Source organism: Neovison vison, chromosome 1 (genome assembly GCF_020171115.1).
Source record: "Neovison vison isolate M4711 chromosome 1, ASM_NN_V1, whole genome shotgun sequence".
Classification (NCBI taxonomy): Eukaryota; Metazoa; Chordata; class Mammalia; order Carnivora; family Mustelidae; genus Neogale; species Neogale vison.
The window spans coordinates 32,130,420-32,143,723 of record NC_058091.1 but is presented as its reverse complement, the minus strand read 5'-3'; the positions used below and the strand labels follow the sequence as shown (position 1 = coordinate 32,143,723).

At 36.8% G+C, this 13,304-nt stretch overlaps 1 protein-coding gene across 1 annotated transcript in view; it reads right to left on the bottom strand.

Annotated features, from left to right (window-relative positions):
- FBXL4 (F-box and leucine rich repeat protein 4) overlaps positions 1-13,304 on the bottom strand; it is a 79,196-nt gene that overhangs the window by 35,451 nt on the left and 30,441 nt on the right. Inside the window, exon 5 of the mRNA XM_044245251.1 lies at positions 8,386-8,630. Coding sequence (XP_044101186.1) covers positions 8,386-8,630 — 245 coding nt within the window. The remainder of the gene's footprint in view (positions 1-8,385; positions 8,631-13,304) is intronic.

Here is a 13,304-nt window from a genome sequence, read left to right as displayed (position 1 = left end):
AAACAAGTAAATGAGTAAAACAAATAGTGTATTAGAAAGTGAGAAGTGGGGGTGCCTGGGTGGCTCAGTGGGTTAAAGCCTCTGCCTTCAGCTCAGGTCATGATCCCAGAGTCCTGGGATCGAGCCCCGCATCGGGCTCTCTGCTCAGCGGGAAACCTGCTTCCTCCCCTCTCTCTCTGCCTGCCTCTCTGCCTACTTGTTATCTCTGTCTGTCAAATAAATAAATAAAATCTTAAAAAAAAGAAAAAAAGAAAAAAAGAAAGTGAGAAGTGTTGAGAAGGAAGTAAAAGCAGGGAAGGGCAATGGGAAGTATCAAGGGTAGACAGGGTAGTCAGAGACTCCTCTCTGAGAGGATGAGTCAAGACCCAAAGGAAGTAAGGAGGTAAGAAAGCAGGTATCTGGGAAAGAACATTCCAGGCTGAGGGAAAGGCAAGCACAATGGTTCTGTGGCAGGATACCAGTTGGAGTGAGAAACTGTAAAGAGACTAATGCGGGAGGGCAGGAGGTACAAAGTGAGGGGGAGGAGAGGAGCAGGTCAGAGAGACATAAGAGGCAGCTCATATAGTACATGTCCCATAAACATGTTGGCTTTGAGAGAGATGGAATTCTGTCATCAGAGGGTTTTGAGCAGAAAAGTGACACAACCTCCTTGTGTTTTAGCAGGATCACTCTGGTTTCTGTGTAGAGAACAGACAGAGAGGGAAGAGGAGTAAAAACAGGGGGACAGTCAGGACACTACTAAAATAATCAGGAAAGAGAAGACTACGCACTAGATCCAGATGGTAGCACTGAATGTGGTGCTCAATATTCAGATTCGGGATCTAGGTCAAAGGTGGTCAAGGTACACACCTTCTCTACATGGAACTGAACTCAGGTTTTTTTATTCCTAAAGCACTACATTTTTTTTCTCTCTTACCTACAATTTCCTTCCTTACTAATTTGTTTATATTGAGTTTTATAAACTGCCTCAAATCCCTTGGCAACCGAAAGAGATTTCTGGTGTACCCAATACTTAGCACAATGTCAGGCACGGAAAAAACATTTGATAAGAGTTTACTAAATGTATCTTCCAATTATGAAAATTCACTTGAAGAATTTAAGTTTCCTCTTACTCCAGAACACACTAAGTTCTACAACTTAGGTATTTTTCCCTTACTAGGGTGAAACTATTCCCAAGAAATACAATGAAATTAATAATTTTACCTAACTTTGAGTATAAATAGTAGTTATAGGTAATTCTTCATATTTTTGTAAGCAAGCAACCTAGAAATGGATGTAGGGTTTCAGACTTTGATAATTCTCCAAGTATTGGCAAATTACAAAAGCTAAATAAGCATATTAACTCTTAAAATCTTTAGGCATCTTATCTCTTGAAGGTATTCATTTTTTTGGCTAAGTACTTCATTCTATAATTTTTTCTCATTCTGGACTTGCAACACTTTGACATTTCTTTTCCTCTTACCCTCATTACTGAACTTCTCTGAAGAATTTATAGTGATGTCAAGCCAATCAGCAGAGTGCCAACTGTTAATAGACTAGAAAACTTCCCAAAATGATTTAATGAATGACAGAATTCGAAAGCACAATAAAGATAATGATCATGCCTATACTACCTTTCTGACTTTCCCTCTCTTTTTCTATATTGCATATTTTTACTCAGAGCAGATTTAGTTAATATTATTACCATTCTGTGTCTTCCTAAATTTACAGAATCTACACACCTACTTCTTCATGATCTCTGCGGTTCAAGAAGGCAGAAGTAGCAGCAGACTCAATTAATTAGCCAAACACAACTCTTGTTTCTTTCCTTAATGCCCCTCATGTAAGTTTTATGTTACTGCATAATTACATTCATGTTTTTGTCTTGGTCATCTATTTATTCGTCTCAATTGTGATACTGGTCACCTTAAAGGAGAACTACAGCTTCTTTATTTTCTATAGTTTCTTCATTCCATGATATGAATTCTCATAAAGTATTTCCTGATACTGAGGGTATCATGAGAAGACCTAAACTAGGTCTCTTGCTATGGGGAAAGAAGAAATGGCTTATCCTTATGTGGTGAATTAAATTGTCCACAGTAATATAGGCATGTAAGAAGTAATTTACTATGTGGTAACTTGCACCCTCAAATAATAAAATCATATGAATAAATGATTTAATCTGAGCTTACTCATAAAAATAAAAGGCACCAGTCCTCACAACTTGCCTGATGTATAAAGGTAAGGGGGGGGAAAAGGTAAGGGGAGAATTAGACACAAATATCTATGGCTTCTGATTTCCAGCGGTACATTTTATTAGCTGACTCTGAGTTTTATAAAATAGCATATTTAAGATAACTCTTTAATCCCTTATAATTTGGAACATTATTTAATACATCTGATCCAAAATAAAGCCATTAAAAACAAAACTTGTGAGCAGAGGAAAGAAAGTCTTAAAGCTGCCTCAAATCTCTGGGAATTAACATTCTAAAAGAGACAACTATATAAAGCATAGGTAGGCAGCTAAAGAAAAGAATAAGTAATAAGCCCTTTATCCCATAAAATTGTAGCTCTGTGTCAAAACACCCAATAAAGCCTTGAATATAAAAAAGCACCAAGAATATTTTCTTGGATTTCCTCTTAACAATTAGAGGAGTCAGGGATAAAAACCTCTACATAACTGAGGTGGAGATCAAGGTGATTAATTTGGGCAACTATCCAAAAAAAAAAATAGTAGTGGAAAAATAAACCAAAGGCTTTTTGAGCATCAGAGTGATATGATTAAGCCTCAAAGCACAAACAGGCAGGGGGGCAAAGAAATATTGGAGACTTTAGGGAACTGTATTATAAAATAAAAACGGAATTATAAAAGATGTGATTCTAATGAGTAATGATATGCATGAGCAGTACTTGAAGTTGCAAATCACAAATCTGGAGATAAAATAGGATTTTAATAACTGATTAAAACTTTTAGGTTCTTGTTATTCCAATTCGACCTATTTTCCTACTATTCTGAATAATATAAATTCCTAAAAAGTTCTTTGAAATGCACTTATAACAGTTCCAACTTGTGAGGAAAGATTTTGCCACAACAAAAATAAACTGTATCAAACTTTTCCCAAACACTTGCTCAAAAGCAGCTCATCATCACTGGGCTCTAGTTTCAAAATGTACTTTTTTTCTTCCAAGTATTATAAATAAGTCTTCTTCACAGTAATGAGCATAAACAGACCATACTTATTCAGAGATTACTCATTAATAATCAAGCCATGAATATTTATTGTTTATTCAGGGAATGCTGCCTACAAGCCGGCATGACTATCAATTCGCAAGTCAAGTCAAGGGGTCCAACAGCAATCAGTAGGCAAAACTCCAATATCTCCCACCCATAAAAAGAATTCTCTCTTCCTGGTATTTAAACTTTTTATTTTCTTAATGGGAACAAGGACTATGCTTAAAGGAATGCTATCAAGATTTATAGTTTTACTGGCTAAAATATTAGCATAAAATATGGAAAACTTAAATTTATGTACGCACCTTTGTGATTATTCAAACAGCCCCATAGCAACTAACATGGCTGAATTGAAAATGGGAGAGGAAATTGCTGGTGAGAAAGTAGACTGGAGTTTTAATCTTGCAAAAGAAGATCTTTATCCACTTTTGAGTCTAAAATTTAAAAAGTAGCATTACTAACTTTCTTCTCACAACTTATGCCTCTGCTCATGCACCAGAATGAGCAAAACAAAGGGAGTTTTAAACAGTGATATAATATTACTGTTCCATTTTACTCATGATATCATGGTCATATGCAATGTTTTGCCAAAGAAGCTGGACTTCAGCTGTTCACTACCAATGCTTTCTTTAAAGTCTACACTCATGGGGGCACCTGGGTGGCTCAGTCAGTTGAGCATCTGCCTTCAGCTCAGTTCACAATCTCAGGGACCCAGGACTCTGGGACAAGTGCCATGTGGGCGCCTCCGCTAAGCAGGGAGTCTGCTTCTCCTTCTCACTCTCCCTCTGTGCTCTAGCACTCTCTCTCACTATCTCTCTCTCAAATAGATAAAACTCTTAAAAAAAAAGTCTGCACTCATTAGTTATCATCTTGTTATTTCATTAATAAAAATATAGGAAGGATGTTTACATGTTTATAACCTTATCTTTCCTATACACTGACGTAGGAACTATGCTAAACATCTCTTTACACAGTCAACACTTACTATAATTTCTTACACACGAAGGGTGAAAATAAATAATAAATTTCTAGTAGTGGGAAACGTTGAAGCAAGAGCTCTGAGAGGAACTAAAATAGCTGAAAGGTCCTTATAAGGTAAAATAATGCTGTGACACCAGTCAGTCATCTATGAGTCAGTCGGTCTTGATTTTGAGCCACGGTGTATGCTCTGAACACCCACGGTCATGGTTAGCTTCAGTCTTCCTTGGTCCCATTAGCAGGAAGGAAAACTTTCTAAATGAAGTGTGGGGTGGGGAGGGGAGCAAGGGCAAGTAAAAAGGATTCAGCTTTGTTGACTGTTTCCTTTGCTGTGCAGAAGCTTTTGATCTTGATGAAGTCCCAAAAGTTCATTTTTGCTTTTGTTTCCTTTGCTTTTGGAGACATATCTTTTTTTTTTTTAAAGGTTTTTATTTATTTATTTATTTATCAGAGAGAGAGCGAGCACAGGTAGACAGAGTTGAAGGCAGAGTCAGAGGGAGAAGCAGGCCCCCTGCGGAGCAAGGAGCCCGACATGGGACTCGATCCCAGGACGCTGGGATCATGACCTGAGCCGAAGGCAGCTGCTTAACCAACTGAGCCACCCAGGCGTCCCTGGAGACATATCTTGAAAGAAGTTGCTATGGCTGATATCAAAGAGGTTATTGCCTATGTTCTCCTCTAGGATTCTGATGGATTCCTATCTCACGTTGAGGTCTTTTATACATTTTGAGCTTATCTTTGCAGATGGTGTAAGAGAATGGTGAGTTTCATTCTTCTACATATAGTTGTCCAATTTTCCCAGGACCATTTATTGAAGAGACTGTCTTTTTCCAACGTATATTTTTTCCTGCTTTGTCGAAGATTATTTGACCATAGAGTTGAGGGTCCATATCTGGCTCTCTACTCTGTTCCACTGGTCTGTGTGTGTGTTTTTATGCCAGTACCATGCTGTCTTGGTGATCACAGCTTTGTAGTAAAGCTTGAAATCAGGTAACGTGATGCCCCCAGTTTTATCTTTGTTTTTCAACATTTCCTTAGCAATTCAGGGTCTCTTCTGATTCCATACAAACTTTAGGATTATTTGCTCCAGCTCTTTGAAAAATACCAGTGGAATTTTGATCGGAATGGCATTAAAAGTATAGATTGCTCTAGGCAGTATAGACATTTTAGCAATGTTTCTTCTTCTGATCCAAGAGCATGGAATGGTCTTACATCTTTTTGTGTCTTCAATTTCTTTCATGAGTGTTCTGTAGTTCCTCAAGTACAGATCCTTTACCTCTTTGGTTAAGTTTATTCCCAGGTATCTTATGGTTCTTGGTGCTATAGTAAATGGAATCGATTCTCTAATTTCCCTTTCTGCATTTTCATTGTTAGTGTATAAGAAAGCCACTGATTTCTGTACATTGACTTTGTATCTTGCCACATTACTCAATTGCTATATGAGTTCTAGTAGTTTGGGGGTGGAGTCTTTTGGGTTTTTCATAGAACCATGTCATCTGTGAAGAGAGAGAGTTTGACTTCTTCATTGCCAATTTTGATACCTTTTATTTCTCTTTGTTGTCTCTGACTGCTGTTGTTAGGACTTCTAATACTATGTTGAACAAGAGTGGTGAGAGTGGGCATCCTTGTCATGTTCCTGATCTCAACGGGAAGGTTGCAAGCTTTTACCCACTGAGGATGATATTTGCTGTGGGTCTTTCATAGATAGATTTTATGAAGTTCAGGAATGTTCCCTCTATCTTTACACTTCGAAGCGTTTTAATCAGGAACGGATGCTGGATTTTGTCAAATGCTTTTTCTGCATCAATTGAGAGGACCATGTGGTTCTTCTCTCTTTTCTTAAAGAGGCAACCCACAGAACGGGAGAAGTATTTGCAAATGACAGTACAGACAAAAGGTTGATATCCAGGATCTATAAAGAACTCCTCAAACTCAACACACACAAAACAGACAATCATATAAAAAAAATGGGCAGAAGATATGAACAGACACTCCTCCAATGAAGACATACAAATGGCTATCACACACATGAGAAAATGCTCATCATCACTAGCCATCAGGGAGATTCAAATTAAAACCACATTGAGATATCACCTTACACCAGTTAGAATGGCCAAAATTAGCAAGACAGGAAACAACATGTGTTGGAGAGGGTGTGGACAAAGGGGAACCCTCTTACATTGTTGGTGGGAATGCAAGTTGGTGCAGCCACTTTGGAGAACAGTGTGGAGATTCCTTAAGAAATTAAAAATAGAGCTTCCCTATGACCCTGCAATTACACTACTGGGTATTTACCCCAAAGATACAGATGTAGTGAAAAGAAGGGCCTTCTGTACCCCAATGTTTATAGCAGCAATGGCCGCGGTTGCCAAACTGTGGAAAGAGCCAAGATGCCCTTCAACGGACAAATGGATAAGGAAAATGTGGTCCATATACACTACGGAGTATTATGCCTCCATCAGAAAAGATGAATACCCCTTTTGTAGCAACATGGACAGGACTGGAGGAGATTGTGCTGAGTGAAATAAGTCAAGCAGAGAGCGTCAACTATCATACGGTTTCACTTATTTGTGGAGCATAACAAATAGCATGGAGGACAAGGGGAGATGGAGAGGAGAAGGGAGTTGAGGAAAATTGGAAGGGGAGGTGAACCCTGAGAGACTATGGACTCTGTAAAACAATCTGAGGGTTTTGAAGGGGCAGGGGGTGGGAGGTTGGGGGAACCAGGTGGTGGGTATTAGAGAGGGCACGGAGTGCATGGAGCACTGGGTGTGGTACAAAAACAATGAATACTGTTAGGCTGAAAAGAAATAAAAAAATTTTTTAAAAAAGGATACAGCTGTGTTTCACTGGATAGCTGTCAAATGTCCAGCAATTTTTAAAATGTGGATTCTATAAAAATTCACCAAAATCATTCTGCTAAAAAAGAAATGTCTATTTTTTTACCGTAGATATCTCCTAAGCAAATTTACATAATAGAAAACATTTTGTATACATAGCATGTTATAAAAAAAATATTTATACTCTCTGACCCACAATACCATAATGTTTTATCTAAGAACTCCCTTCCCTGGCTCTATTTTTGGTGGGAAAGAAAGTAACTCAGGGCATCCAGGGTTTCAACATGTGCTATAAGCCATTACTGCTTGTGTTTATTTTTTACTTTGTTGCATAAACTATCAATATTAGCACTTTGAACACACGGTTACTACCCCAAACATTATTATTTCATCCGAATCTTATAGCATCAAATATTTATTTCTGGAACTGCATCTTTATTTTTATAGTCTAGTCAAGGGAAAACAAGGCTCAATATACAAATTTCTAATTCATAAACCACTGTTCAAGAACGTATCCACTGAGATTGTGTGAAGGGAGAGCTGTTGTTTATTTTTAACTTCTAAAAACAGGATAGATTATTCATTAATCAAAAATAACAGGTAATTTCCCCAAAGTTTCAACTCCTCCATTATTTAACTTAATGAAATGATGGGATTATACTATAATGTACAATGAGAATAACCTCATCAAGGTTAAGAGAAAAACACCTGTTTGTATCATAGGCAGAATTAATATGGCATTACTAAATGAATATGCACTTGTGCAAGCTTTCAAATGTTTAACAGGTGACATTTAATAGTAAGAAAACGAAATGCTTAAATAGAAAGGAGCAGAAACACCTGGGCAGGTCTGCAAGTGTGGCCGCCTACTTAGCATGCAATTGCATTTTCAACATAATTAGTTTAAATGAGCTTCTAAATTTGGGTGATGCATTGCACATGTAATTAAGATTTAATTAAAAATGTTCTATAATAAATTGTTTTCCATTTCTGACAAATCACATTAGAGAGGTGGATTTTGATTTGGAAATAGTTTTTTAAAATGTGTTAATCATCGGCGCTGAAAATATGAGAAAGAAAAAAAGGAGCTCTGCTGAAAGTTACTTGGGATTTACAAAATAGGAGGTAAAGGGCAGCGTTTCCCTTCGTAGTATTGTGAAGTTTAGCTGAAGAGGATGGTGAAATTCACTTGCTTTGGTAAGTAGAAGCATGCCGAACGTGATGATACACAAGACGGAGTTCTTTCTTATTTCTGTAAAGGATATGGTAGATACTTTCAAACTTTTCTTACGGAAACGACCCCATTGTTAAGTACTGCTTAGTGGTAGAATGAGCGCAGCACGGCTTGGCACTAACCTGCTAAATCCCGCCACAGAGATGAAGCCCCTGTTGCCAGTCCAGGATAAATTAAGCCACTGGACGAGGGTGCAGCGAGGTTGCAGAAATTCCAGCGAGCTGTCATTGAGCTTTGCCCAGTACGGCTGCAGGTTGAGGTGGGTGTACTGAAGAGGGTCGCAGCAATGCTGGTTCAGCAGTTTGCAAGTCTGGGCTAATCTACACAGGTCTGGCAGCGACAGATGATTCAGAATCAGCTGAATGAGCTACATCAAACAGATTAAAAACCAGTATCACTGAAGTACAGCGTATGCTCTAACAAGGAACAGCAACATCACGTGTTTCCTAACAGTATTTTCACCTAGGACATCGAGACACCACAGCATTACCCAAAGTCAGAGGAAACCATACTTACATAAGACAAGATAGATTACATTCCAAAATTGTTTCAAGTATACTTGGCTCATGTCTACCACTTTTTTTTTTTTTTTTACAGTACAAACATCTATTTTGGCAATCTGTTGACTAATAGTTTTTCATAGACTCAACATTTCCTGAGCCATCTGCTACACCTCAAACGTGGTGAGAGATGAGAGTTGCCATTTTCGGAGTTTTGCAGAGTCCAGTGGGAACTGGGAAGTACAATGACATGTTTTAATGGCTTTGAAAGACAGGAGCAGAGGCGGCTCGGGAAGATAGAGGCCTAACCCCAAAGGTAGAGGCTACTTGTACCTGGAAGGCTCAGCTTTCAAGCGTGAGAGGCAAACTAGGTGAAAGACTAGTGTTTAAGGGCTGCGTTACAAAGAGCCTCAGAGAGGAGCTTGAATGTACTCGGGAAGCAATAAGGAGTCTGGAAGGGATTTACACTGCAGAATGACCTGGTCAGATCTGTGTTTGGAAAGCTCACACTGCAGGGGTTACTCTTGGAGGCAGGGAGGCAGGATGGGAAACCAGCCAAGGAGCTGCTAGACAGTCCCGGAGGAAAGAGAAAACAGGGGCCTGCTGGCAGGGATGATGTAGCAAACAGATACAAAAAGTCTTAAACAGGAGGAATCCAAAAGATTTTTATCTCTAATTAAAATAATTTCCTTGAACTAGTCCAAGATTTGTTGTTTTGTTTTGTTTTTATGGTGAGCAGTTTGGGGCTTCTAAACTAATTTTTCTAAACTACTGCTGAATAGCCTCTTCTGGACCAAGAAACAAAGAAAAAAGAAGATCAAATATTTGCTAAATGCTAAAAATCTTTAGATGAGAGGGAATATTGAGTTTCTTGCTTAATGCAATGTATTTGTCTAGCTACACTTTTTGTTTTGCAAATATGCCCTTTAACCTAAATGATGTTCTTTAATTTATTTGACTATGTAAGCCCAATTTCATTTCAGGTCAGAATTTCACTGTTTTAGGCCAAAAAATTACAAAACTGTGATAACGTGATATTTAAAATAAGCTTAAAGGGTACATAAAATATGAGCATTGCTGACTAGTACATAGATTGTGTTCAGTAAGGCTTGGGGTATTTTCGCTCTTTAAGACTGAACTGGACTTTAAAAAATATTAAAGGTTAGTGATATTTTAAAAAGGGAACTAAAAGGAAATTAAAAATTAGTCTAAATCTCAACACCCCAACAATATGCTAACTTCTAACATCTAAAATACTTACACAAAGAACAAAAGAAAACTGGAGTAAAACATTAGAAAACCCAAACACTGAAGAAAGGTAGAAAATGAGAAGTCTATCATCAAATCTAACAAACCTTCTCCCCACTGGTAAGTCCTTACGCTTTTCTGATCTCTTCCAATGAATATGCACAAAATCCCGTTTTGGATTTGCACTGAAAGAATGATACTATATACATTGTTCTATACTTGGCTTTTCTCATTTAATGATGTATCTTATAGATACCTCTTTATCTGCACATAGAAATCCACCCTATTTCTTTCTATAGATATGGCATACTGTTAACTAATTTCTCACTGACATAATTCCCATTTTAATACTGCAGTAGCGTTGTGTATGTGCATGTACGCATATCTTGGCAAACTTTGCAAATATACCTTAGGGTGAATTTCATGCTTTTAAATTTTGACATAAGCACACAAAATTGCCCTTCAGAGTGTTTGCACTGATTCACTACGAACTGTGTAAAAAAGTGCCCATACAGGGGCACCTGGGTGGCTCAGTCGGTTGGGTGACCCACTCTTGGTTTTGGCTTAGGTCATGATCTCATGGGTTGTGGGATGGCACCCCGCATCAGGGTCTGTGCTCAGAGAGGAGTCTGCTTGGGATTCTTTCCTTCCACCCTTCCCCTCACAAGCGCTCTCTTTCTCTCAAATAAATAATTTTTTAAAAAAGTACTTATTCACTTATGTTCTAGACAGCCCTGGAATCAATAAATTTCATCATTCTGAAAGCAGAAAAAAAGGAAACAAAGCAAAAACAGTTTGGCACTGTTGTTTGTTTATTCTTCTTTTTTTAACTACAGAAATGTAACCCTTTGCCAAGGGAGTTGCCAATGTTTCTTTTCTGTTGGGTCTGTTTCTGTCTATTCTGTTCCATTTACTTATCCGTTATTTCTCTCACATCAATAGACCTCTGAGTCAAATGAGTTTTGTTCTAATTTTTTTAGAGTTTATGCACTGAGATGCCCTGGATTGTCTGGTTGCAAAGCAGACTCTTTCTTCATTGTTGACCCACAAGTATCATTCCCATAGGTTCAGAATATGTCTTATAATCTGAGAGGACTAGTGCCCTTTCCATCACTCTTCTTTTCCAGAATTTTTCTGAGTATTTTCATGGTTTTTTTCAGGTAAATTTTTCAATTAAAAAACAAAAATTCTTTATTTTAATTGGGATGTTACTGAATATACAGATTAAGGAAAACTGACACCTTTACTTGATTGTGTCTTCTTAGGCAAGGGCATGGTACAATTTATCATTTAATGATCTTTCATGTCCCTAGAGTTCCTAAAAGCTACTGAATTTTGTCTACTAAATTTGTGACCTGCCAACTTACTTACTGTTCCTAGTAGTTTTAGCCTAGTCTCCTAAGAATTCTAGTACGTAATCATATCACCTGCAAGTGATGACTTTATCATGATGATGATGATGATGATGCCTCCATTCCAAAAATTATGTCTTTTCCTTCTCATATTTCCAGCATTGGTTCATGCTTTAGAATAATGGGAAGTAATACTGTTGTCTTATTCCTGGCTTTAATTTAAATGTGAGCCACAAATGTGAGGTACATATATAACTTTGAAAGTAAACACATTTTTTAAAAAGTCAAAGAGTGAAGTTAATAATACTATATTGTATACTTGAAAGTTGCTGAAAGTAAATCTTAAGGATTTCCAACACAAACAGGAAAAAAAAAGTTAGCAATACAAGGTGATGTATGTGTCACCCATCTTGATCTTGGTAATCCTTCTACAATGTATATGTGAAATCATGTTGTACACTTTAAATATAGACAATCGTATTTTCAATTATTCCCTCATGAAGTTAAAAATAAAAGCAAAAGAACAGTGACATTAATTTTAATAGTTTATTTAATAATATTTTTAAATGATCATTTCAAATGTAATCAATATAAAATCATTGAAATGTTTTATTTTTTTTGTATGAAGTATTTGCAATCCTGTATTTCATACTTTCAGCACATCTCAGTTCAGACTAGCCATATTTCAAGTGCTCAATAGTACACGTGGCTAGTGGCTACCACAGTGGAAAACCCATTTCTAGTGTCTGATAAGTAAATATGATGTCAGTTTTGGTTAGTAATATTTGGTCATAGACAATGATAAGAAGTTTAACAAGGTATACAATTGTTTAACAGAAATGGATAACAAATTTGGATATCCATCCAGCTGCCATTTGTCAACTAAATTTATGTATCTATAAAGATGAGAGAGGATTTTTCTCCTTTTGACCTAGAACTATGGTATTATAATTCTCTTATAGCAAAAACAATTCTCTAATACCATAACACCCTTGAATTCCAGGAACACATCCTGAATGATTTTGTTGTACCATCTTTTAAAATAATTCTATTTACTTTATTGTATTTGTTTGCAGAAGTAAAACTGGCCTGTAGTCTTTTTATGTGCTACAATGTTACACCGGTTTCATAAAAATGTTGAAAAATTTCCTTTTTCTTTATGCCATGGAAGAGTTTAAATACTATAGTATTTATCTGTTTCTTAAATGTCTGAAAGAACCTATGAAAGCCATCTGGTCTTGGCAACAGTAGGACCTTAAATATTTGTAGAATGAATTAAAAATCTGTTGTTTTAACTACAATATTAAAAGTTGTATCAGGACATTTTTAAGCCGTTAGTACAAGAAGGCATTAAAAATTAAATATATCCCTGTATCAGAGGATCAATAATTCACTTTTTCTAAATGATTTGTAATTTAAATAACACCCAGCAATTTCTGACATCATTCCGAACGAAGGACACCAATGTTAAAAGATGTGCATCTTGTGTGAAAACATCCTCTGATACTTAATATTACATTTTAAGCAAATATCAAAACAGAAAAAGCATAATGAAAAGTCACTGAGATCATGACATTACCACGTGAAAAAGCACTTTTGGATTTTGATTAAATAAGAGAGAACTCATTTCAGGCCTACACGACAATACCCATTAATCATTCCATACCTGGTATCTATCACAGTGTGTTTTTATATGGGGATAGCCTAGCATGAAGTACTATTTGATACTACAGTGCATGTAGGATGTGATAGTGGGGAGACTCTCCAGAGTTGGTCTATTTGCCCTCAAAACCCGCTCTACTCATAAAACAATTATTTTCAACTATGGAAACACTGTCAGTTGACATATTTAAAAATGGGGTTTTTTTTTCCACTTTAAATAATTTGGATTATCTTAAAATAATTTGGGTAATTTTTTTTTTTTTAAGTTTCTCTTTTTAG